Source organism: Notolepis coatsorum, assembly GCF_963971535.1.
Source record: "Notolepis coatsorum genome assembly, chromosome: 6".
Taxonomy (NCBI): Eukaryota; Metazoa; Chordata; class Actinopteri; order Aulopiformes; family Paralepididae; genus Notolepis; species Notolepis coatsorum.
The window spans coordinates 146,453,399-146,476,557 of record NC_140170.1 but is presented as its reverse complement, the minus strand read 5'-3'; the positions used below and the strand labels follow the sequence as shown (position 1 = coordinate 146,476,557).

The window sequence follows — 23,159 nt, the reverse complement described above, 5'->3', positions numbered from 1 at the left end:
ATGACGGCCGGCCAAGCCGGAGGCACCACTGACAGCCGGATTCGATACCAGTGTCTCTTGCGGTGGTGACGAGCACTTAGTCCGCTGCGCCACCCAGCCGCCTAGTCAAAATCACTCCTAATCACTCATTTCTGAATGGATCTTTATGAAATTTGGACATGTACTACATAAGGCTTCAGGCTATGGATCTCGGGAGTTTTTTAAGCCATAGCCCCTTCTGGGGAAATACTACCTCTGGACTACTAACTACTACAGAAAAACTTGAGTAACAAGTTTTTCTACAACTCAAGTTCAGACCTATGTTATTTCATTAGCACTAAAAGTTAATTTTCTTTCTGGAATCAGAAACTTCAGAATGTCATCTTTCAAGAGAGACCAGGCTCATGCATGTGCTATAAGTATAAAGTATGTTGTTTTGGTTTGCAAAAAAAGTATGCAGTCCTCAAATTTGTTTACTGAAATGGCCACTTTTGGGGGCGCAGGTTAAGAGTTTAAGGAATATTCTGTGTACCTGAAACACCTGAGGCTTACTGTGTCTCATAGCCGGTTGACTTATTACTACCTCTTATCATTGGCTACTGTGTGCTTTAGTGATCCCTGGGGACAACGGATAATTGCTGGGGTCAGAACTAGGGATGCTCGATATTGGCTTTTTTACCGATACCGATATACCGATATTGTCCAACTCTTAATTTCCGATACCGATATCAACCGATATCACATTTTAATGCCGATATCGGCCGATAATATCGGACATCATTTCTATAGAAATGTAAAAAAAAAAATTGAAAACCGATACCGATATTTTCCGATATCACATTTTGATGCCGATATCGGCCGATAATATTGGTAGGCCGATAATATCGGACATCCCTAGTCAGAACCCAACCGGTTTAACAGATAATTGCTGGGGTCTGAACCAGACATGTTTTTACTGATAATTGCTGTGGTCAGAACATGACTGGTTTAATGGATAATTGCTGGGGTCAGAACCCGACAGGTTCTTACTGATAATTGCTGTGGTCAGAACCCGACAGCTTCTTACTGATAATTGCTGTGGTCAGAACCCGACAGGTTGAACAGATAATTGCTCTGGTCAGAACCCGACAGGTTTAACAGATAATTGCTGTGTTCAGAATCCGACAGGTTTAACAGATAATTGCTGGGATCTGAAGTGAACCCAACAGGTTGAACAGATATTTGCTATGGTCAGAACCCAACAGGTTGAACAGATAATTGCTATGGTCAGAACCCAACAGGTTTAACAGATAATTGCTGTGATCTGAACCCAACAGGTTGAACAGATAATTGCTGTGATTCTGTCTTTTAATTTTTTTTTATATTGTAAATTGCTACACATTCTTATGTCAATGCAACCCTGTTATTTGTGCTGCTTGGCCAGGATGCTCTTGTAAAATAGATTTTTAATCTTAGTGAGACTTTTTTACCTGGTTAAATAATTTATTTTGAATGATCCATAACTGGATTACATTTCAGAAGCATGCAGTGGAGATGGTGATGATGAAGAGGAGGAAGAGGAGGAATTTGACTGGCAGGTTGAGCAGGAGGTGTATGTGGAGAGCTCAGAGGGAGAGCTGGCATCCTTCCAGAAGTATGGCTTTGGCAACCAGAGATGTGGTGTGTTTGCTAGACTGCAGGTAAGCTCCTACTGCAGGGCTTAATATTAAGGCTGTCCCCACGTCCCAGGGACGATAAAAATGGTCTTGGATGGGTCCAGGACGGTAGCTGAAAAAAACCCAAATTAATTTACAACCATATTTTGGGGGGTAGTCCTTTTCAACAAGTTAATTCAGATATTTTGAGGTTCCCTAAACATGTCTTTGAAGTTGAAGAACACTCAGATTATGCATTCTAACAGCCTCTATATACTAGGGATGCTCGATATTTGCTTTTTTACCGATACCGATATTGTCCAACTCTTAATTTCCGATACCGATATATGCAAGGTTTCCCCCCCCCCCCCAAAAAACGGAATAATTTCAGGTACATATCTCTTGTCGTGGAATTAACACAACATTATGCATACTTTTGACAATAAATAAAATCAGAATCTGTTCTTACTTGCTTGCCTGGGTAAATAAAGGTTAAATAAATGTAAAAAAAGAAATATTTGAACACCGATAGCGATATTTTCCGATATCACATTTTAATGCCAATATCGGCCGATAATATCGGTAGGCCGATAATATCGGACATCCCTACTATATACCCCTCTGTTTCTATCCTGCTCTCAACGGGCAGTTTTCTGTTTTCGGTTCTGTTGTTTTCTGAACTGCTTTTATCACTTTTTATTAGCTATATATATTGTCTTTCCATTACCCTGCCCATACCTGTACCTCCCCTCTCCCGCGCTGCTATGCCATCATAATTTTACCAATGGGATCAATAAAGGAATATCTGATCTTATCATACAAATACGATTATCGTATGTCTAGCAATAGTGCGCATGTAACATCGAATAAACGTTTTGGGTACAAATGTAGGTATATACAAGCGAGCTGCCATCTTGTAAACACACATTTTTCCAAGATCTCTCCATATGCACATACATGCATGTTATTAACAACGTAGATTGTGGATGCAATTCTGAATGGCTTATTTCAATAGGGAGGGTTCTGGTCACCGCTGAACTATGTACATATTTGCCGATTTCTTAGTGTTCAAACAACACCTCATTGTGTCAAAACAAACATTCTGAGGTTGATGTGAAAAAAATAGTATTATAAGTAAGCCTAGGATTACTAATGTTCCTGAGGGCAGACGTTTCACACGCTCCAACCAACACACACAAAAATTAACTGTAGGCTTATCCGGTGCTCTCAGGAGTAGGACAGGCTTGAATGAATAGGGGACACACTTCAGAGAGATTTGGTCCAAAGTGGAACGCTGGAGCACACAGATAGGACAGATAGGAGCACACAATAGGACAGTGAAACTGTTATTGAAGAGTAACATTTCGACACATGATGCATAGTTTTGACTCTGGTGAAGATGCACCGTGGGTCAAAGCATTAGTCTAAAGTTCATTGTCCTATATATCCGTGTTCTACTTTGCCGTCTCTGAAGTTTGTCCTCCATTACTAATGTTCCCCCATAGCTGAGAACCCTCTCTCCTCTTCAGAAATAGTTTGCTGAGTCATACATATAAAATCAGTTCAGTTCCGATCTTTATTGTCCCACAAGGGAAATTAAGCTTGCAGCCTAAAAACAGTAACAAAACACAATGTCATGCAGTACAAATACCAAAAGAACCCACACAATAAACAGAGTTGAGTGGTGGGTAGATCAATACATATGCAAAGAGATGAATATGAAACTTTCTACACTATGATTAGTCAAGAATCAGGATCAGAATGATATTTGTTGCCAAGTAATGTTCATACAAGGAAAGAATTCATCTTGGAGAACAAAACAACACATCTAGTTCATATGAAACACCAGTGGACCTTACGGTTATGTAACTGGAACTATCGTTACAGGAGGAACTGAGTGATGTCATTGACGTCAAGAACCCAGAAGGAAGCACAGCAGCAGAGAGGAGACAGGCTCGCCTGGATGCAGAAACCTTCGCATTCTCCCAAGACCACTACCTGTAAGTTACCAAACAGACCTCCACATTCTCCCAAGACCACTATCTGCAACTTACCAAACAGACTTCTGCATTCTCTCAAGACCACTACCTGCAACTTACCAAACAGACACCTGCATTCTCCCAAGACCAGTACCTGTAACTTACCAAACAAACCAACAAATTCTCTCAAAACCACTACCTGTACATTTCCAAAAGGGTTTGATTGATTGAATTGATGAACTTTAACACATTCAGAGCCGGCCGGATATGACCAAATTAGCGCTTGTAGGCCAGCGCTTTAATCAATAGGAGGACAGGGATATTTGCGAACGCTTAAACTATATCTTAAATTATGGCTATGGGTCTAATACACCCGTCGCTTATCAATGCCTTGCTTGCAGTCAACATGTACGAAACGGATTGTTTTTTCATCAGTACATTTTATACCGTTTTGAATACGAGTATAGTTTTGGAGATTTCTAGTAATTCCAGAGAAAGACGCGATAATACCCCTTTAGTGGAATACACAAAACACGTTGTCATTTTCGGCTGATTTATTAATCGTTTTCAAATAAACGCTAGATTATCGATAGTATATGTGTCCTTATGCACGCTAGAGAAGCGGGCTGAAAATCGCTTATCCGTGCATTGCTCCGCGTCAACGGCACGCACACACACACGTTGTGACTGCTGTGAAAAAAACATCTGATTAACCCAATACTGGTAACATAGATTCCTTACCTCACATCTGATGTTCTGCAAAAAGATTAATCCAATTCCTGATTGCCATTCCAAATATTGATCGCGTTTATTGATCCAACGTTATAGTCCAAAACACATAATCGATGCTGCTCCCAGCCTCCCCAGTCAATGTGGTAACACGATACTGCTTGCCTGAGAAGGGAAACCCGGACCGGAGTCTTTTTTCTGATGCACAGTCCCAGCCAATCCAATCCAATGATGTGCAATACCATCCGGGAGACGATAGTCGGCGGTATTTGCCCTCTTGCGAGCTCAGACCCATTCCCAACGATAACATCAGGTTGGATGGATGAAAATGAATGGATATCGCTAATAAAAGAAATAACGATTAAAACCTGACTATACTCGTGATTGGCACTCAAGCGATGGCGAGTTAACCCGACTATACTTGTGGTTGGCACTGAATGGGTTAATGAACAGATTGAAGAATGGGTACAGTACAGCTCAATACACACAATTGTTAAGGGGATGCAGACCAGAGAAAGACTTTCGTCTTGTTTACATCAGCGTCCCCCATTTTCAATTCATAATGACATTCATGACATACAGATATAAAAATCGAATCTAATCATCTAATCTAATCATGACATTTATGACATACATTACATACAGATATACAGTACTGTTACATTTGTGACATACAAGATATGCAAATATACAGTACTGTTAAACAGAGATCCTAACAGTAAATGTATACATACGAGGGCAGGGCTGTACACTGCGATGAGATTATCGCGAATTGCCCCTTTAATTGGCCGTTGCGATTGGTAAATAATATTTGGGGGCGGGCTTGCGAGTAGTGATTTCAAGCCTTGCATTCGCATTTCACTCCTAAATTATCCAAGGCTGAGCACTCACTCTGATAGACTGGCTGACTGTCTGATTTAGCTATGAAGAAAAGTAAAGTTTCTTCATAGCTCATTTCTTCATAGAAAGTCACAGGCACCTGGAATCGCGTGCCTGTGACTTTCAATTCCCTTATCGCTGCCACTGTTGCCAGGTTTTCCCGACCGTTATAACGTTAGCATGTAGCTAATGGCAGACTATTTGATTCCTTAAGGCAAGCCAAGGGCTCGAAATTGCCTGGGTTTTGGTTATATACTCCCGAAATGCTCCCGCTGTTTGGCTACTTCTATGTGCAGTGAAAACTACTCGAAATGCTTTAGAACCATCATTGATTTAGTTCAGGGTTAGCCGCGGAGCTAACGTGAGCTAACGCTAGCTAATCAAGCTCACAGAGAGAGATAAACAGCTGACAGCAGGTAGTACAGGTACAAATACAATAAAACAAGGGGTGGGGGCTGTTGTGTAAACCTTGTACTCTTTAGTTCACATAATAGACGGAATGTTTGTTTACTAGTCTGTATCTATGGTCTACTCTGTAAGCCAGGAAGTACCATGGTGCAACATACAAATGTGTCCGTGTAGCAACACAAGCCAATACCTTACAGAGGCCCGGGGAGGGAGCTCTCTGTGTGTGTGTGTGTGTGTGTGTGTGTGTGTGTGTGTGTGTGTGTGTGTGTGTGTGTGTGTGTGTGTGTGTGTGTGTGTGTGTGTGTGTGTGTGTGTGTGTGTGTGTGTGTGTGTGTGTGTGTGTGTGTGTGTGTGTGTGTGTGTGTGTGTGTGTGTGTGTGTGTGTGTGTGTGTGTGTGTGTGTGTGTGTGTGTGTGTGTGTGTGTGTGTGTGGAAGAGAGAGGGAGAAAGATAAACAAAGAGCATGATTTAGTGTATGTCTTAGAGCTGTGTTGCAGTGTGCAGCAGATACTGACTATGAACACTGTTAATACACCGTTATCAATGAAAGAAGAAATGTTTGCAGCTGTGGTAATACGAAGTTCAGTTGGTTCATTATAAAAGATACAAACCTGACAACAAAAGCACTTAAATGTTAAATAAAAGGACCACAGTAATGAGGCAGGAGGAACATATTTTTTTTCACTATAATGGTAAAATTGTTATTAAAAAATGTGCCCCTAAAAAATATTTTTTGCCCCTAAATTTCTCATTTAGGGGCAAGTGTGCCCCTTGTGAAAAAGCTTAGCGTACAGCCCTGGAGGGTGAGGGAAATGTACATTCAGAGGGGGTGGGTGTGAGGGTGTTCGGACATTTACAGGGGCCAGTTTATAATTGCAGCCTCCCGTAGGTGCTCTTTGAGAGCGGGTTTGAAGGTGGGTAGGGATTCACATTTTTTTTACGGCTGTGGGTAGGGCGTTCCACATTGATATGGCATAATTGCGAAACCCAAACGTGTTTAGTCCCTTGTTTGAGCCGAATCTAGGTTGCACATGATTTGTGGAACTCCCTCTGGTGTTGTGGTCGTGGTATTCACTGACCTTTGGGAAGTACCTCAACATGTACATGGGTACCTTAGTGGTGTAGTGTATCTTGTAGACCAGGCCTATTGCAAGTTGCTGTACTATGTCGTCTACTCTAAGTCATCCTAGGTTGTCAAAATGGGCTGGGGTGAGGTTTGTTTTAGGAGTAAGGTCAAGCAGTAGTCTGACCAGTTTGTTTTGTGATGTTTGTAATCTTGTTCTTTCAGGTGCTTTGGTACCATGAGGTGCAAGCATAGTCGTATTACCCTTGAATGAGTGCTCCAGGGTAGAGTCTTCAGGGTATTCTTGTTTACCAAAGAGGAGATCCGGTACAAGAATCTTGTTCGTTGGTTGACTTTTTTGATTACATTGTTTGCCAGTCACAGGAAAGATTTGCCTCTAGGATGGACCCCAGGTATGTAATTTCATCTTTTCTTGTGACAATATTGTCACCCACTGTAACAGAGAAGCCGTTTGTCTAGCTGAGTTTGTTATTTGATCAGAAGAGAATGGACTCTGTTTTACCCAGGTGTAATAATAGTTTGATATCTGAGAGCCAGGTGCATATTCTGCCGAGTTCCGAGCTGAGGGCTTTTTCAACCTGCAACTTGTTCTTGTCAGAGTCATCCGCGAACAGGAACAAGTTGCAGTCACAAGCTGACGACATTTCATTTGCATAAATTAGGAAGAGTAACGGTCCTAGTATGCTTCCTTGTGGAACACCACAGCTCACTTGGGGGGGGGGGGGGGGGGGGTAGTGTACCGTTGGCGTTTACCTCCACCATCTGTTCTCTCCCCTCCTGGTAGGATTGCATCCAGCTCACTGATAAACTCAAAACCTATTGTGTTTAGCTTGTCAATCAAAATGGAGTGTGTCAAATGCCTTTTATAGGTCCAGCATGACAATGCCGCAGTATTTGCCCGCATCCACCTCTTGTTAAATGTGGTCGATCAAATAGAGAAGGCATGTGTCAGTGGAGTGGGATGTTCTGAAGTCAGATTGGAATTCGTAGATTAGATTTTTTTCCGCAAGGTACTTTTCGACCTGTTCGTAGACAATTTTTTCCATAACTTTCGAGATGGAGGTAAGAATAGAAACAGGGCGGTAGTTGCCTGGGTCTAATTTGCTGCGTTTTTTGCGCAATTTTTAAGTATTTGGGGACGTGTCCCTGTTTTATGGAGAGGTTTATTATGTGTGTGATGACTGGGGTGATGGTGGCTGCTGAGTCTCTGAGGAATTTGGATGGGATATTGTCATGGCCAGTGGCCTTGTTAGATTGAAAGGCGCTCAGTTTTCTGAGTACCTCAGGCTCAGCTGTTGTTACCATTTCAAGTTTGAAGTTGTCTTTGTGGACCCCTAGGTTTTTGTAGTAGGCTAGGATGTGTTCTACCCCAACTTGTCAAGGCTGGAAATACCACTGAACTTAAATCTTGGGCATTCATTTAAATCACATGTATTAAAGCTACAGTGTGTACATTTTCAATCGCAGATATTCTTGTTAGAATTTTGCTCCAAAACATATCTTAACGTGGGCACATTGACTCAGTCTACTGTGAGCGAGTTTCATTGACCAGCGTAACGGCAGGTATTTCATAGATGCTCGCCATTCTAACCAATCAGAGAAGTTCAAACCTTTATCTTTGGTTTGGTATTGAATGTTAAATGTTCTGGGACGCTAGAACTAACTGTTGGACTTCCTGACGGGCAGACCCCAGGTGGTAAGAGCAGGCAACTGCACCTCCTCATCCATCACGCTCAACATAGGGGCCCCCCAGGGCTGTGTTCTGAGCCCCCTCCTCTACTCCCTGTACACACATGACTGCGTGGCACAGCGGAACAACAACACAATCATCAAATTTGCTGATGACACAGTAGTGGTGGGCCTGATCTCTGCCAACGACGAGAGGGCCTACCTGGAAGAGGTAGAGAATCTGTCACAGTGGTGTCAGGAGAACTGCCTCTCCCTGAACGTCAGCAAAACAAAAGAGATGATTGTGGACTTCAGGAGGTCGGGGGTCAAGGACTACAGCCCCCTCAGCATCGACGGGGCACCGGTTGAGAGAGTCAACAGTTTCAAGTACCTCGGAGCCCACATATCCGAGGACTTGACATGGACCACACACATTGACAGTGTTGTGAAGAAGGCATGACAACGCCTCTACTTCCTCAGGCACCTAAGGAAGTTCCAAGTCAGTCAGAAGATCCTTAGGAACTTCTACTCATGTACAATAGAGAGCATCCTGACTGGCAACATCACCTCCTGGTTTGGGAATAGCACTGCACAAGACCGTAGCAGACTACAAAGAGTGACACGTTCAGCCGAACGCACAATTGGAGGGGGGCAGGGGGAAGGCTAAGAGAATTATTAAGGACTCGAGCCACCCGAACAACTGCCTCTTTGAACTGCTGCGGTCAGGCAAGCGATACCGGAGTCTTAAGGCGAGCACAGAAAGACTCAGAAGAAGCTTCTATCCCCAGGCCATCAGGCTGCTAAACGAACAATAAACACTATGCAACAACCATCAAATGCACACAGCACACACACCCACACGCACACACTCACTTAAACCACACAAACACACTTTATATTTATTGATAAAGGATTTGCACTACAACTCGTACACCTACTGTAAATATGTACCTAAATTGCACCTCATCCCATTTCTGCCTTGCACTATATAGTATTGTATATTAGTACACTGCATAGTATTGTATATTATATGGTAACTCAGTTACGTCTATTCTGCATCGAACATTGTACATATGTCTATACTGAACACTGTGACCTCATTTTTTTTTACTTCTAATTTACATGCTATATGTTATTTTATTTCATACTTATATTGTCTTGCACAGTCTCTGGAGCGTAACAGTAAGAAGCATTTTGTATAAAAGTATTCTGTACTTCTGTATGACAACTATTAAAGAAACTTGAAACTTGAAACTTGACTGTCGAGCCTTCCAGAGATGTCGTGGCCCCTAACTTGACGAAACACAACAGTGAAGGGAGGTGCTTACTTGATAACCTGGTGATGTGCTGGCTCACTGCCTATCTGTGTTGGGTTGTGGTGGCCATTCAGGGTCATGTGGTAGGGTATATGGCATATATCTATCTACATGTTAGGTTGTGGTGACCATTGGGTGATATATTGATCAGATCGGTTTGCTCACAAGGAAACTCACAATTGGGTTGAAAATAACGTTATATTCCTCTTACCGTGGGTCAAAGAGACTGGCGGTGAAAGATCCCAGGTATACGACGCCGATCGCCTAGGTCCATTTCCGGTTTGTATGTCGCAATAAACGCCGAAATCATATAGATTATTAAGTTTAGAAAGCAATCCATTATGTACATTGTGTCTGTCGGGAGTCATGCAACGATATCTGACGGCCGGATGAGTTTAATCGACGCACATCAGCCATATCCTGTAGGTGAGTGTAACTCGCCCGACCATCCACCAGGCGGCGGTATTGAGCCGTCGTTGCCGTCACCTATAGGGTCCAGCTGCAGCGTTGCGGGTGTATATATGAATTATGAATGCCATGGCGAAAAAAAGAAATATTGATCTCAATAACGCTGTACAGCGAGGTCTGGCACTCAACGCATGGCGGCCAATGTACAGCGGTTTTGGCGGAGAAAGTGTTAATGTATTTTTCATGTATACAAATGGCTACGGAAGCGTATTGCTGCCACACCAGAAACAGAAAAAAAATATCAGTATCACCTTTAGGGCTGCAACTAATGACTATTTTGGTAGTCGACTAATCTGTCGATTATTTTTTCGATTAGTCGACTAATCGAAAAACAATTATATAATTTTTTTTTTTTTTTTTTTATATAATTTTTTTTTTTTTTTTTTATATAATTTTTTTTTTGCACTACCTATCTTTGTGAAAGTGGCTTCTCAGCTCTGGTCCAGCTGAAGACAGAGCAGAGGAACAGATTGGACATTGAGCATGACCTCAGAGTTGCTTTGAGACTCTTGTCAGGACCAAACAACATCCCCAGTTATCCCATTAGTTCCCCCAAACTTGCTGTCGGTCTGTTATGTTAAGCTAAGAAGTCTTCAGCTGGCTGGACCAGAGCTGAGAAGCCACTTTCACAAAGATAGGTAGTGCAAAAAAAAAAGATATTATAATTTTTTTTTTTAATGACTAATCGACGCAACAATTCCTCGTCGACGATTTTTTATAATCGACGTTGTCGATTATGTCGACTAATCGTTGCAGCCCTAATCACCTTATAACGTGAGAACTTGTTGTTTTAACAAAGTGTTTCACGTTATAATGTGATAACTTATTGTTTTACTTTTAACATAAAACGTTTCACGTTATGTAAGGGATAATGTATAGCTACGAGGTCATTGTCGCAAAATAATTGACCGACACAGAGTTTAAAATACCGAGCCGCCTCGGCGAGGTGTTTTAAACGTCAGTGAAGGTCAATTATTTTGCGACAATGATCGAGTATAGCTATACATTATCCCGCTTATTACATGGCTAACTTACTAACAATATACCTAATACATTTTACATCGACTCGCAATAGTAACACTGGTTCTGGCTCTGCTGAGTGCTCGTCGCTCCGCCCCCCAGCAGCTTCCCCGGCAGCCGGCAGTTTGCACTGATGTCAGTGGGCTTGATTGCGAACAGCTGCGCACAGCGGTCATTATTGTGGGCTTGATTGCGAACAGCTGCGCACAGCGGTCATTATTGTCTGATAACTGACCTCTGACGCGCGCTATTGACCAATCACAAGCAAGCATTTCGGCGAATGTGAAAACGCCATGTAATAAAACGTGATAACTTGTTGTTTTAACATAAAACGTTTCACGTTATAATGTGATACCAACTTATCATGTTATAACGTGAAATGTTTTATGTTAAAACAATACGTTATCACATTATAATGTGATGCTGATCTTTTTTTCTGTTTCTGGTGTGGCAGCAATACGCTTCCTTATCATCATCATCATCATCATCATCATCATCATCATCATCATCATCATCATCATCATCATCATCATCATCATCATCATCATCATCATCATCATCATCATCATCATCATCATCATCATCATCATCATCATCATCATCATCTTTGTTTTACGTCCCTATTTTCCCACTACAGTGAGGTTGGACGGTTTTGGTTTGTGGCTAGTTTTATACCTCGGATGCCCTTCCTTACAAGTAACCCCATTGTCGGTGAGGACCTAGCCTTTGCGTATTCCTACACACACAAGGCAGTGTGGTTTTCTTTCAGGGTTTTCTCCTTTAGCCTTTGCGTATCCCTACGCGCACACACAAGGCAGTGCGGCACCCTGTATCCCTAGGTAGGGAGGCTAGAGAGGATACTAACACTTGCCCAAGGTGGACCCTCAGACTAGTGGAGGGAAGGAGTTGTCTTAATTCTCCATTCTAGTTCGGCTTCCGCTAGAACTAGCCACTGCCCGTAAATAGCAGATAAACTTGACGGGCCACTGAACGTAAATAGCAGATAAACTTGAATGTGATTCCAACATATCCTAAGACATGGCATTGTGCTCTCTGACATCGTTTTTTTTTTGGTCTGACTTTGACCTGTTCCAGAGCTGATCTGTTTGAAGATGAAGAGATTCAGCGGCTTCTGAGATTCCGTCCATGGTGGGCGAAGCTGAACACGTCCCCAGAGGAAGAGGAAGGTGAGTGGAAGTCGTCCCTTCACAGTCTTTGTTTACCTGTATGTATCTATTCACGGCGGTCTGCCACAATCTCAGCCAGATCCACCACAAATACAAGTGATCCTGCATTAACACATTGTGCGCCATAAACGGCGTAAGTCGTTATTGCCCGCTGAAAAGGAGGGCTAGGGCCTCCACAGGGTGCGTTTGATAGAGCTGGCGGACACTATGGGGTTGTGACTCCGATTAAAGAATCACACAGAGGCGTGCTGCAGTTAATGATTGTATTTGGGAATTTGCATGTGTGGTTGTCTACAAAGGAATACAATACAGTATACATTAGTAAACACAGTAGTGACGTACATAAACATAATGTCATAAACATGTGGTCTATAGCTACAATAATATTCATTAGTAATATAGTGCAACTAGTAACTAAGACATTCACTTAACCAGAGTTATTATATATAACCTACATAGCCTATGCAGGGAATTACTCGTGCAGTACATGTAAACAATATAAGTAGGCAGACTGTAAACCAGGTGTAAAGATACATTCTATTCACTAACAGTAATGAGTGAGTTATATTTATATAGCCTAGGGTAGCTAACATGCGGCTAAGCTAACAACGCAGCACAGCAGCATCTCACTAGCAGAGGTAGCCTAGGCTAGCTAACATGCGGCTAAGCTAACAACGCAGCATAGCAGCATCTCACTAGCAGAGAGAAACAACATCAACAGAAATAGATCAATGTGAACATACTGTAAGTGTAGGGTAAACTGAATGAATGAATTAGGCAGGAACTAAACATAAGTACTGTACTCACGTCTGTCATTGACGCACACGTTCCTCAAAGGGACAGAAGTAAACTACTGCCACATCGTCATACAGCTGAACTGAAACCAGACTTGCGCGACGTTAGAAGAAGAAACTCTTAAAGGGCCAGTAACATTATCAGAAGACTAGAGTGCGACACTAGCTGGAGCACATCACGCTGAACGATTACACTGGCATAAATCAATTACCCTTTCCTGTCAACAACAACATATTAATGGGCTATTACAGAACAAAGTAGTCTTATTAACAGGGCTTGAACGCCAACAACGGCGTAAATCGTTTTTGGGATCAATATTTAATTTTTTAGCCATGGCATTCATAATTCATCCAGCCTCCCTCCGGACTGCAGCGGCACCCTGTCTGAGATTGCAACGCCTCAATACCGCCGCCTGTTGGATGGTCGGGCGAGTTACACTCACTCCAAACCGGAAGTGGCGATCGGTGCATCGAGGAAATCCCTCCAGCAGTCATATCTTGTTACGTGGGTCCAGACAAACACTCGAGTGCATTTGGATCGCTTTTGAAACGCAATAATCGATATGATTTCGGCGTTTATTGCGCCATACTAACCGGAAATGGATCTAGGAGATCGACGTCAAATAATTGGGATATTTTTCCTCCAGTCTCATCTGCGAATGGTAAGAGGACACTAACGTTATTTTCAGCCCGATTGTCCATTTCTTTGTTTGCAATCAGTCTGATCAATATATCAACCCATACTAAATAAAGCCGTTACTGACGATCAAGGAATTATAAACGACCCCACCCCCCTTTCCTTCACGCATGATGAAGCATAATGTACCGATCATATACATTTGAATTTTTTAATATAGCGTGTATAGGAAAGAAACGCCAATCGATAATCTATCATATGCGTCAGGGCCTATAACTAGCATTTTTGGAATTACAGCAGAAAAGCTTAAAAACATACTTATATTCTTGACGGTATTAACACAACAATGTATGAATGAAAAAATATAACGTTCCCACATCTGGAACGATAGATAATCGATGTTGAATGGGCCATAGTAATGCAGATATAGCTATAATATTAAAAAAGTTATAGCCCTGCAAAGAAGGTAAACATCTCCATAGGCTTACAGCGGTGGCAGACTGGGTATAATGATGGGCACAATGCCCGGCGCCCAATGTGTTAAAGGAAAAATACACCCTAAAATAGAATTTACATTGTGCTATCAAATTATCTTGGGACGGGTTCCCTAGATCAGTGGTTCCCAACCTTTTTTGAGTACTGTACCCCCAAAGCATTTCAAGCCAACCTAAAGTATTTTCATGTACCCCCTGGGGACCACCCACGTACCACTAGGGGTACGCGTCCCCCCGGTTGGGAAACACTGCCCTAGATAGTCAGCTCCCTAAGCTGGAAAGCGCAACATAAACACTTACATTTATGATGTCATCAGGTGACAGAATCTGTTGGCTCATAGAATTTCTGTTTGAGATTTTTCATCCAAAATAGTTTTATTTTAAGTGTAGAGCTTATGGCTCTGAATCAGAAGATATACCCATATCCCGGTATAATCACCATTGGTACCTGTCCTAGGAGTCCAATGGCTGGAGCAACTCAGAGATTTACCTCTCGATGACATCATCTCTCTCAGCCTAAGGATAGACTTGTCCAGATCCCCATAATCAAAACTGAGCTGTACAGTATTATAGTAATAACATATGTGAACTTTCATTTTAGGGTGTATTTTCCATTTAACAGTACTCTGTGTATTTATACAGTTATTCCTATCTCACCCTCCCTGCCCTCCTACCACCACACATACCCTAAAGCCTAGGGATGCACCTCTACCCATACTGGTATCTGATATCGGTCCGATACCAGGCTAAAATAAGAGTCAGAATCGATACTAAAATCTATATTAAAATCCTGTACCAAGAAACATGTCTAAACATGCCAGAAATCAAAGCAAAGTGACTTGATTTGCTGCATTTTTTACACACAGAAGAATGTTAGATCTCTCTAATCTCTCTAAAAAAGTACAATATTATATCTCAATAGGTTTTGTCCAGTGATCCCACACTGATGGTCTATGTCTGTACTGTTCACTAAAAACAGTGGATGGAATCGGTACTTGGTACACAGCACACATTCATAGTATTGAGATATTGAAAAATAGCCAATGAAGCAGTAACATATATGCACCAGCAGGTGGGGTGAAGTTTCAAAGATTGCCAGAGGGAGGAGACACTTGTTGCATGCTGATTTGAGAGCAAATTACAACTGTGCCCCTAATTACTGCTGTCGGCTTTGTCCAGGAATTGTGCCGTTTTCTGAAATTCTTTTTGCTGATTCAAATGGAATAGAATCAAATGGAATAGAATCCAATTTAATTAACTTGGTTTTTCCAGTTTCTTTTCCATCTCACCCAGTTCTAACACTTAAATTATTTTGACAGAATTTAAGATTACAGAATTCGATATGCTGCAACTCACAGAGGTTATCTTTCTGTCTGGACTGCAGGTCCGGTCTCCCTTTCCTTTTCCGTCTCCCTCCCTATCACACAGTCAGTCCCCAAGCCCGGCATCGTCTCGCTCTCTGGCAGAAGTTCACTCTCTCTCAGTCATCGGCTGCCATCTAAAAACCAATGGCTCATTTTCCTTAGGAGTGTGTTCAGGCTGCGGGCCTCTGACGCTTGCTCTTCCTCTGACGCTTGCTCTTCCTCTGACGCTTGCTCTTCCTCTGACGCTTGCTCTTCCTCTGACGCTTGCTCTTCCTCTGACGCTTGCTCTTCCTCTGACGCTTGCTCTTCCTCTGACGCTTGCTCTTCCTCTGACGCTTGCTCTTCCTCTGACGCTTGCTCTTACTCTGACGCTTGCTCTTCCTCTGACGCTTGCTTTTCCTCCCCCTCGGCTTCAGTCTGGTCACATCAGAGCGACATGGGGCCTCTGCACTGCCAGGGACAGCTTCCCTAACAGCTCCCGCTAATTTCAGCACTTCCAGCGCTTCAGCGAACACACACACGGGCACCAAGGAAACTATAAGAAGGAAGGGTCGTCACGTCAGAATATCAGCGCTCTATGCTCTGCTTGGTGCCAGACTTTGGTGCCAGGCCTATTGAAGCCTATATTAAAATTCTAAATATACACGCTATCTGAGGAAATATACATCAACCAATATATCAAACGTTGGCTAGCTTAGTTTACAGTGCAACACATTTCCAATGATTCTGACATCCAAGTTAATATAACCTGTTTAAATGAGGAGATGGCTGATCCCATGCAACTCTATGTTGGGCGAACTGAAGGTTTCCAAGGTTTCTTGGCATGTGCATTCACACGCTACACAGTGACATAATAACCCTTCCTTCTTTTATAGTTTCCTTGATGGGCACAGCTTATGTTAGCACGGGATGACGTGGGAGAGGATTCAGATGAAACAGATAGCGTTATCACGGGGAGGGGCGGGATGAGCTCGTTCTCTACCCACCTTAGCGAGTAAAGAGCCCCGCTGATAAGCAGCCATCGCTCAATGCTGTAGAGCGCTGAAACACAGGCCATTAGCATCAGGCTGAGTCTAGCCACTGAAGAACATTAAGGCCCCCCATCTCATTCGGCAGTCTGAGACAGAGCACCCCGGTCGAGAGCCCCAGCGGGGATAAATGGGCCAAATTAAACTTAATGGCTTGATTGACAGGTTGAATAGCATTAGCCTCCGCTAACGGGTGAGGAATAATGTGTGTCGGTCGGGAGATTTAACTGTTTGCTCTCAAATCATGATGGCGTACTCGTGATTTTAACTGTTTGTCATATATTAAGGCGGGGGGTGGCTGAAATTCTTCACTTATTGTTTTTGGGTTGGGTTTTTTTCTCCGCTAAGGCTGATATATATGTCAGCCGACAGATGGATGTGGACACAAGTGCTAATGAAGTAGAAACCAGCCCCTTTGTGCCCTCTTCGTGTCGGGGGCCAGTGCCTTGACAGGCCACAGCTGTCTAGAGGAGGCCCGTATTCACCCACTGGCCCAGGCTAAATGGAGCTGACAGCTCTGTCCATCTCTCTCTCTCCCTCTCTCTCTACCTGCACTACTTTGTTATGTCTGAGCTGAGACGTCAGTGGCGATCGGTGATCTTTTGACCAAATTGGATGTTCTTGTTTTTTTTAAGGTTACCACACTGCCGAAAGATAACTTTTAAATAAAAATACAATAGTTAGTTGTAACGAGCTATTTGATATAGGATATCGGTTGCTTCTGGAAAGCAATCTTTTCTAATATCCCAAGGTCATACCTTGAACCCTTGTTGCTCCAAAGTTATGAGAGCGTGTTCCGTCCTGTTGTGGGGATTTTCAGGGAGCAATATTTCTTTACTCTCAGTCAGTGGGGCCATCTGGACCTGTGGAGAGCGGTGACAGGCCAGACCGCCGCTCCGACTGGAGGAATTAGGTCAAAAATGAATCTCCATCTGGACCCACTAATGCCCATGAGAATCGATTGGGCTCCAATGTAAGAGAGATTAAGATCTACTTTATTGTCAATGTACACCAGGCAATTGAAATATGTCTTTCCTCACATCTTTCCTAGTTACACATACACACGGTGCCCCACACGTATGCATCTCTCCAGAGACGTCCGAGCTCAGGGTTGCACTTACATTTTTATTTTGAAAAAAAATTTAAAAAAAAATTTGGCACTGTGGCAGACATGGTGGGCATCATAGATGTAACACCAGCCACCCTCAAGCTGCTAGCTTGCAGCTAGAATTTACCCTTCTGTCTGCATTGGGGATAGAACCAGCAACCTTTCTGTTTCTAGTCCTTTGGAGAGTGCTCCCCCACTTCTTTGTATTTACAAATGATAAACCTAATGTTGTCACTCTCTACACTTCATCATAGTAAGACAGTGGGTGCTCCTCCCCCACACTGACTATCACTTCCTAAGCGCTCATTCACATCTCATTGGATAATTCAGCGCCTTGCCGCAGGGTGGTGCGTTGGTGTGGATGGGCCATTTGTGTGATAAGCTGTGAGCTTTTTAAGCCCCCCCCCCGTCTCTCATCTTCCGCTGTGTTGGATTGGCCACTACAGCGTGGGGGTGGGGTTGCATTATGGCAAAAGTTGACTCTAGTTCAACTTTTTTTGTGCAACGTCGCTCCCGGTTTTTCCGAGCAACTCCATGCAGTGACAACTGTCGGAGCCCAACGCAACTATCCCCATTCAAAAGAAGCAACTACCCCCATTCAAGAGAAGCAACTACGCCCATTCAAGAGAAGGGGAAACTTGCATTTTCCCCCTGCATTGTCTAATTACATGTGAATGAGCCTTAACGCTTTCAAGGACTCCTGAGGGTCCCCAGACCCCACGTTGAAACCCACTGCTCTAGGCTGTGTTTTCACCCCATCCCCCCACAAGTAGAGATGAAGGAGTGTGATGGAAGAAGGCTTATTAGGTCTGATAGGACTAAATCTAGTTTACATTTACATTTACATTTAGTCATTTAGCTGACGCTTTTATCCAAAGCGACTTACAAGTTCTGTACGACAAGCCATCAGGAAGGGCACAACTCTATCAGCTGAGCAACAATGTTCATCAAAGTGTTGAGTGCTACAGTGTAGGTTAGTTTATTAGGACAAGTGCATGACAGTACGGTTAGTTAGGGTTAGATTTTTTTTTTTTTTTTTTTTTTTAATTCAGATAATGGTTGAATAGTTCATGCCTTGTTTGCGTTCAAGAGTCTCTTTATGTTTTCATTAGATCATTGGTTCCTGATTGACGGTTTAATGGACCAGCAGCAGTTATCTAACTTCCACCTCATTAAAAACTGTCCATCTTTCTTTTAGAAATTAGTTGCATATAAAAACGGGCGGCACACTTCCAGTTGGGGAGATTTCCCAGTTTTGATTGTTATGAATGATGGTGTGCAGAAAACGGTATTGATTGTTATGAATGATATGCAGAAAAGAGTATAGATTGTTATGAATGACGATGTGCAGAAAACAGTATTGATTGTTATGAATGATTATGTGCAGAAAACAGTATTGATTGTTATGAATGATTATGTGCAGAAAAACAGTATTGATTGTTATGAATGATTATGTGCAGAAAACAGTATTGATTATTATGAATGATGATGTGCAGAAAACAATATTGATTGTTATAAATGATGATGTGCAGAAAACAGTATTGATTGTTATGAATGATTATGTGCAAAAAACTGTATTGATTGTTATGAATGATTATGTGCAGAAAACAGTAGTGATTGTTATAAATGATGATGTGCAGAAAACAGTATTGATTGTTATGAATGATCATGTGCAGAAAACAGTATTGATTGTTATGAAGGATGATGTGCAGAAAACAGTATTGATTGTTATGTAGGGCGATGTGATTGATCAGTGAGTTTTAGAGTTTTATGGTAAAATACTGGATGGTATCAATATTATGGCCGCAAAGTAATATAGAAAATGTAATTGTTTAATTTGAATTGACTCGGAACAGAAATCCCAAAATAGATTTTTTTTAATGTATGCCTTTTAATCAGTGGATGTGTGAAGATCTTCTATGCCATCAAGCCTGAATCGATAACAAATCGAATTGATCAATATAGTGGTGAAGCAGAGGGCTTGTCTGAATGCTGCCTCACACAGAGACGGACAGCTGGATGTGGGCTAGTGGGACGCTCACTCTATCCTTGGGGGCCTGGTCCATCTCCTAGGGAGACTGTGTGTGGGTGGGTGGGTGGGTGGGTGGGGGTGTTGTGTTGTGTGCCTACAAATAGCCGGTCTCCCCAAAAGGAAGGCCAAGCAGTTAGCCAGGTACTGCTCAGTATCAGCAATTATAGGAAGCCGCTCAATTTGGAGGAGGCATTGTTTCCTTTTCCCATGATTCTGCCGTCCATGCACCTTGTACCTGACTGTTCTTTCATAATTTCTGACTGCACTGGCAGTGTTTATGTCCTTTGTATGAGGCCTCCTTGTACTTCTGTTCATGTGGACATAAATAAACATTTCAAATGTGTGTGTGGATGGGGGGGGGGGTTATCTTTGCATGTGTTTTGATCTGTGTTTGTGTTCTGCTTGACTGTGTGTGGTTTGTGTGAATGTGCACATGTGCTTGCATCTGTGAGTCTGCATTTTGCTTGACTGAATATGTGGGTGTGTATGTCAGTATACGTGTGGGGTGTGCGCGTGTGTGCGTGTGTGTGTGTGTGTGTGTGTGTGTGTGTGTGTGTGTGTGTGTGTGTGTGTTTTTCTTCTGCCTGGCTCTGCTGCAGCTGTACTGCCCAGGGACTCGGGTAGTGTCTGGAGGATCAACCCTGACGTAATGCAGCAGGAAGCTACCTCCCAACAGGCCCCAGTTCACACTGCAGACAGGGAGGGAGGGATGGGGGTGAGAAGGAGGGGGGAGAGGGAATGAGCGAAAGAGAGAGAGAGAGAATATTTGTAGGAGGAGGCAGCTGAGAAACAGAAAGAAACGGATATGACAGAGAGAGAAATGGAGAGACAGCAGAGAGAAAGAGAGACAACAGAGAGAGAAAGAGAGACAGCAGAGAGAAAAACAGACGGCAGAGAGAGAAAGAAACAGATGACAGAGAGAGCAAAAAACAGAGCAGAGAGAAAAACAGAGCAGAGAGAGAGAAACAGATGGCATAGAGAGAAACAGACGACAGAGAGAGAGAGAAACGGAAAGAATCAGAGATGAGAGAGAAACGGAAAGAATCAGAGATGAGAGAGAAACGGAGAGAGCAGAGAGAGATAAACGGAGAGCAGAGAGAGGGAGTGTATGTGTGCACATGGATGGATGTTTGCGTTTCTGTTAGGGGTGGGACGATACATCGATCCAGATCGATACATCGATGTAATGATCAACGATCGAATCGGATCGATGCGATGTAATAAGATCGATTCATATCGATACTCTTATTTTGAAAATCCTGTGGCGAGTCTCATAACTGATTGTGTTAAATGGGCATATGATATCATCTCATATCGATCGCAGGCACCTGAATCTAATCGTATCGTATTGTATCGTGAGAGACTTTGTGATATCGGTAAATATCGTATCGTTGTCCAAAGAATTGATATCGTATCGTATCATGATGAAACTGGTGATTCCCACCCCTAGTTTCTGTGCATCTGCATGTGTGTGTGTACATGTGTGCAGCAGCTCCTCCTGGCTCTTCAGGGGTTCTGTAGGGGCTGGCTGGCTGGCTCTCAGCCCACTTGCATCCCTCTCATCGGGCAGAGAGAAGGATTGCTTTCAGCTGTTTTATAAGCTGCTAGGGTGGAAAGAAACTGCTGAGTTAAAGTTCCTCTTGCAGACATACGGCACTTTCTTTCCTTCGCCGCAGAAAGATACAGATAGCTTAAAAGGGATTGAAGTGTGTTTGTCTTGATCCATTTGGGCTTGTGGTAGATCCTCATTAAACTGACGTGTCTCTCAGAAGACAGGCAGTTAGTGTAGTTAATTTTTCGAGGCATGTAATGCTCGGGGCTTCCTCTGCAAACCTTGGTTTAGACCTGGACACAATCAGCGTTGTTAGTGCCGCCACTAGCACGTTGGAACGTGTAGGGCGTTCTCACTGCAGCGTTGAGAGGACTGACTGTATAACTGACCAATCAGTTGTGAAGGCTGACTGTATAACTAACCAATCAGTTGTGAGGGTGGACTGTATAACTGACCAATCAGTTGTGAGGGTGGACTGTATAACTGACCAATCGGTTGTGAGGCCTGACTGTATAACTGACAGTTGATGACTAATGCAGTTCTAGATTCATTAATTTCATTCATTCCATCCTCAAGATTCAAGAGATTTATTAGTCGGATACATACACGAGACATGTAGTGAAATGAAGGTGGCCATGGCCGCCTTGATTGTGCAAAAAAATATAAATAATAATAGAATAAAATACAATAGATAATAATAGACATGATAAAAGGTACTAAGATACAATACAATGCTAAGCTTACAAATGAAAGGTAATGAGTCCTATATACACTACTATACAATATACTATACAATATACAGTTATGCTATATATTTAACTATACTAACTAACTATCCTATACAAAAACATAGTTATGTTTTTTAATGTGACCTTTGCTTTTTCCTAAAGTTACGTGTGTGTGTGTGTGTGTGTGTGTGTGTGTGTGTGTGTGTGTGTGTGTGTGTGTGTGTGTGTGTGTGTGTGTGTGTGTGTGTGTGTGTGTGTGTGTGTGTGTGTGTGTGTGTGTGTGTGTGTGTGTGTGTGTGTGTGTGTGTGTGTGTGTGTGTGTGTGTGTGTGTGTGTGTCACTTCCGCGTCGGCAGCACGTCTGGCTGAACGTCAATGTTGTTTTTGTAAAAAACTTAAACAACCGCACCCGTCGTAACTGCCATCGTTAATGTAGTGATGTGCAAGATGATTTTGTGGAGAACAGTCTGGACAATGTGCCTGCAAGCACTCCAAAGTAGGAGAGTGTATGAGCAACCGTGGCTAGCCCACAACCCGACGCCGGGTTCCCTGCTGGGTGTGGAGCTGGCATCCACGGATTTCTCTGAGCTGGTGAACCCCCTGACTGAGCCGCATTGGCTGGCCTTTCAGGTAAAAGAAAGACCCTTCAGGAGCAGTTTGGTGAGTGGACAGCATGTGAAAAAACAATACGCTGCATCAGCAGACCCTGGGAGTTGGATCCGTCTCATAAAACTCCTGATCGGAATATTTTTCAACAACGGAGTCTTTACAACTGAGAGCCGCCGTGGAAAGCCCTTTGGTCTCCCCCTTCTAAAGTACGTAGCACGGATACTGAACAAGCTACCAACGAAGCAGCCACTCCTGGTGGCAGTAACGCCGGCTCTAGCCTCTGGTTGGATCGAAGCGCAGTTGTGTTTTCTCCGGGACACAGTGCAGCCCTGGCTGACGTCTACGAGGCAACAACAGCGGAGGAAGGTGAGCCGAGACAAGCTGTCATATCTGTGGCAGCACAGACAATCTGATGAAATTAAAATCATTCTGAATAACAGTGAATTCCCCACCCCCCTCCTTG

At 43.0% G+C, this 23,159-nt stretch overlaps 1 protein-coding gene across 2 annotated transcripts in view; it reads left to right on the top strand.

Annotated features, from left to right (window-relative positions):
- The window catches only part of shq1 (SHQ1, H/ACA ribonucleoprotein assembly factor), a 102,378-nt gene that overhangs the window by 25,311 nt on the left and 53,908 nt on the right, over positions 1-23,159 (top strand). For both annotated transcript variants that reach the window (XM_084317450.1, XM_084317449.1), the window contains exons 5-7: positions 1,498-1,658; positions 3,501-3,613; positions 12,260-12,351. In XM_084317450.1, coding sequence (XP_084173576.1) covers positions 1,498-1,658; positions 3,501-3,613; positions 12,260-12,351 — 366 coding nt within the window. The remainder of the gene's footprint in view (positions 1-1,497; positions 1,659-3,500; positions 3,614-12,259; positions 12,352-23,159) is intronic.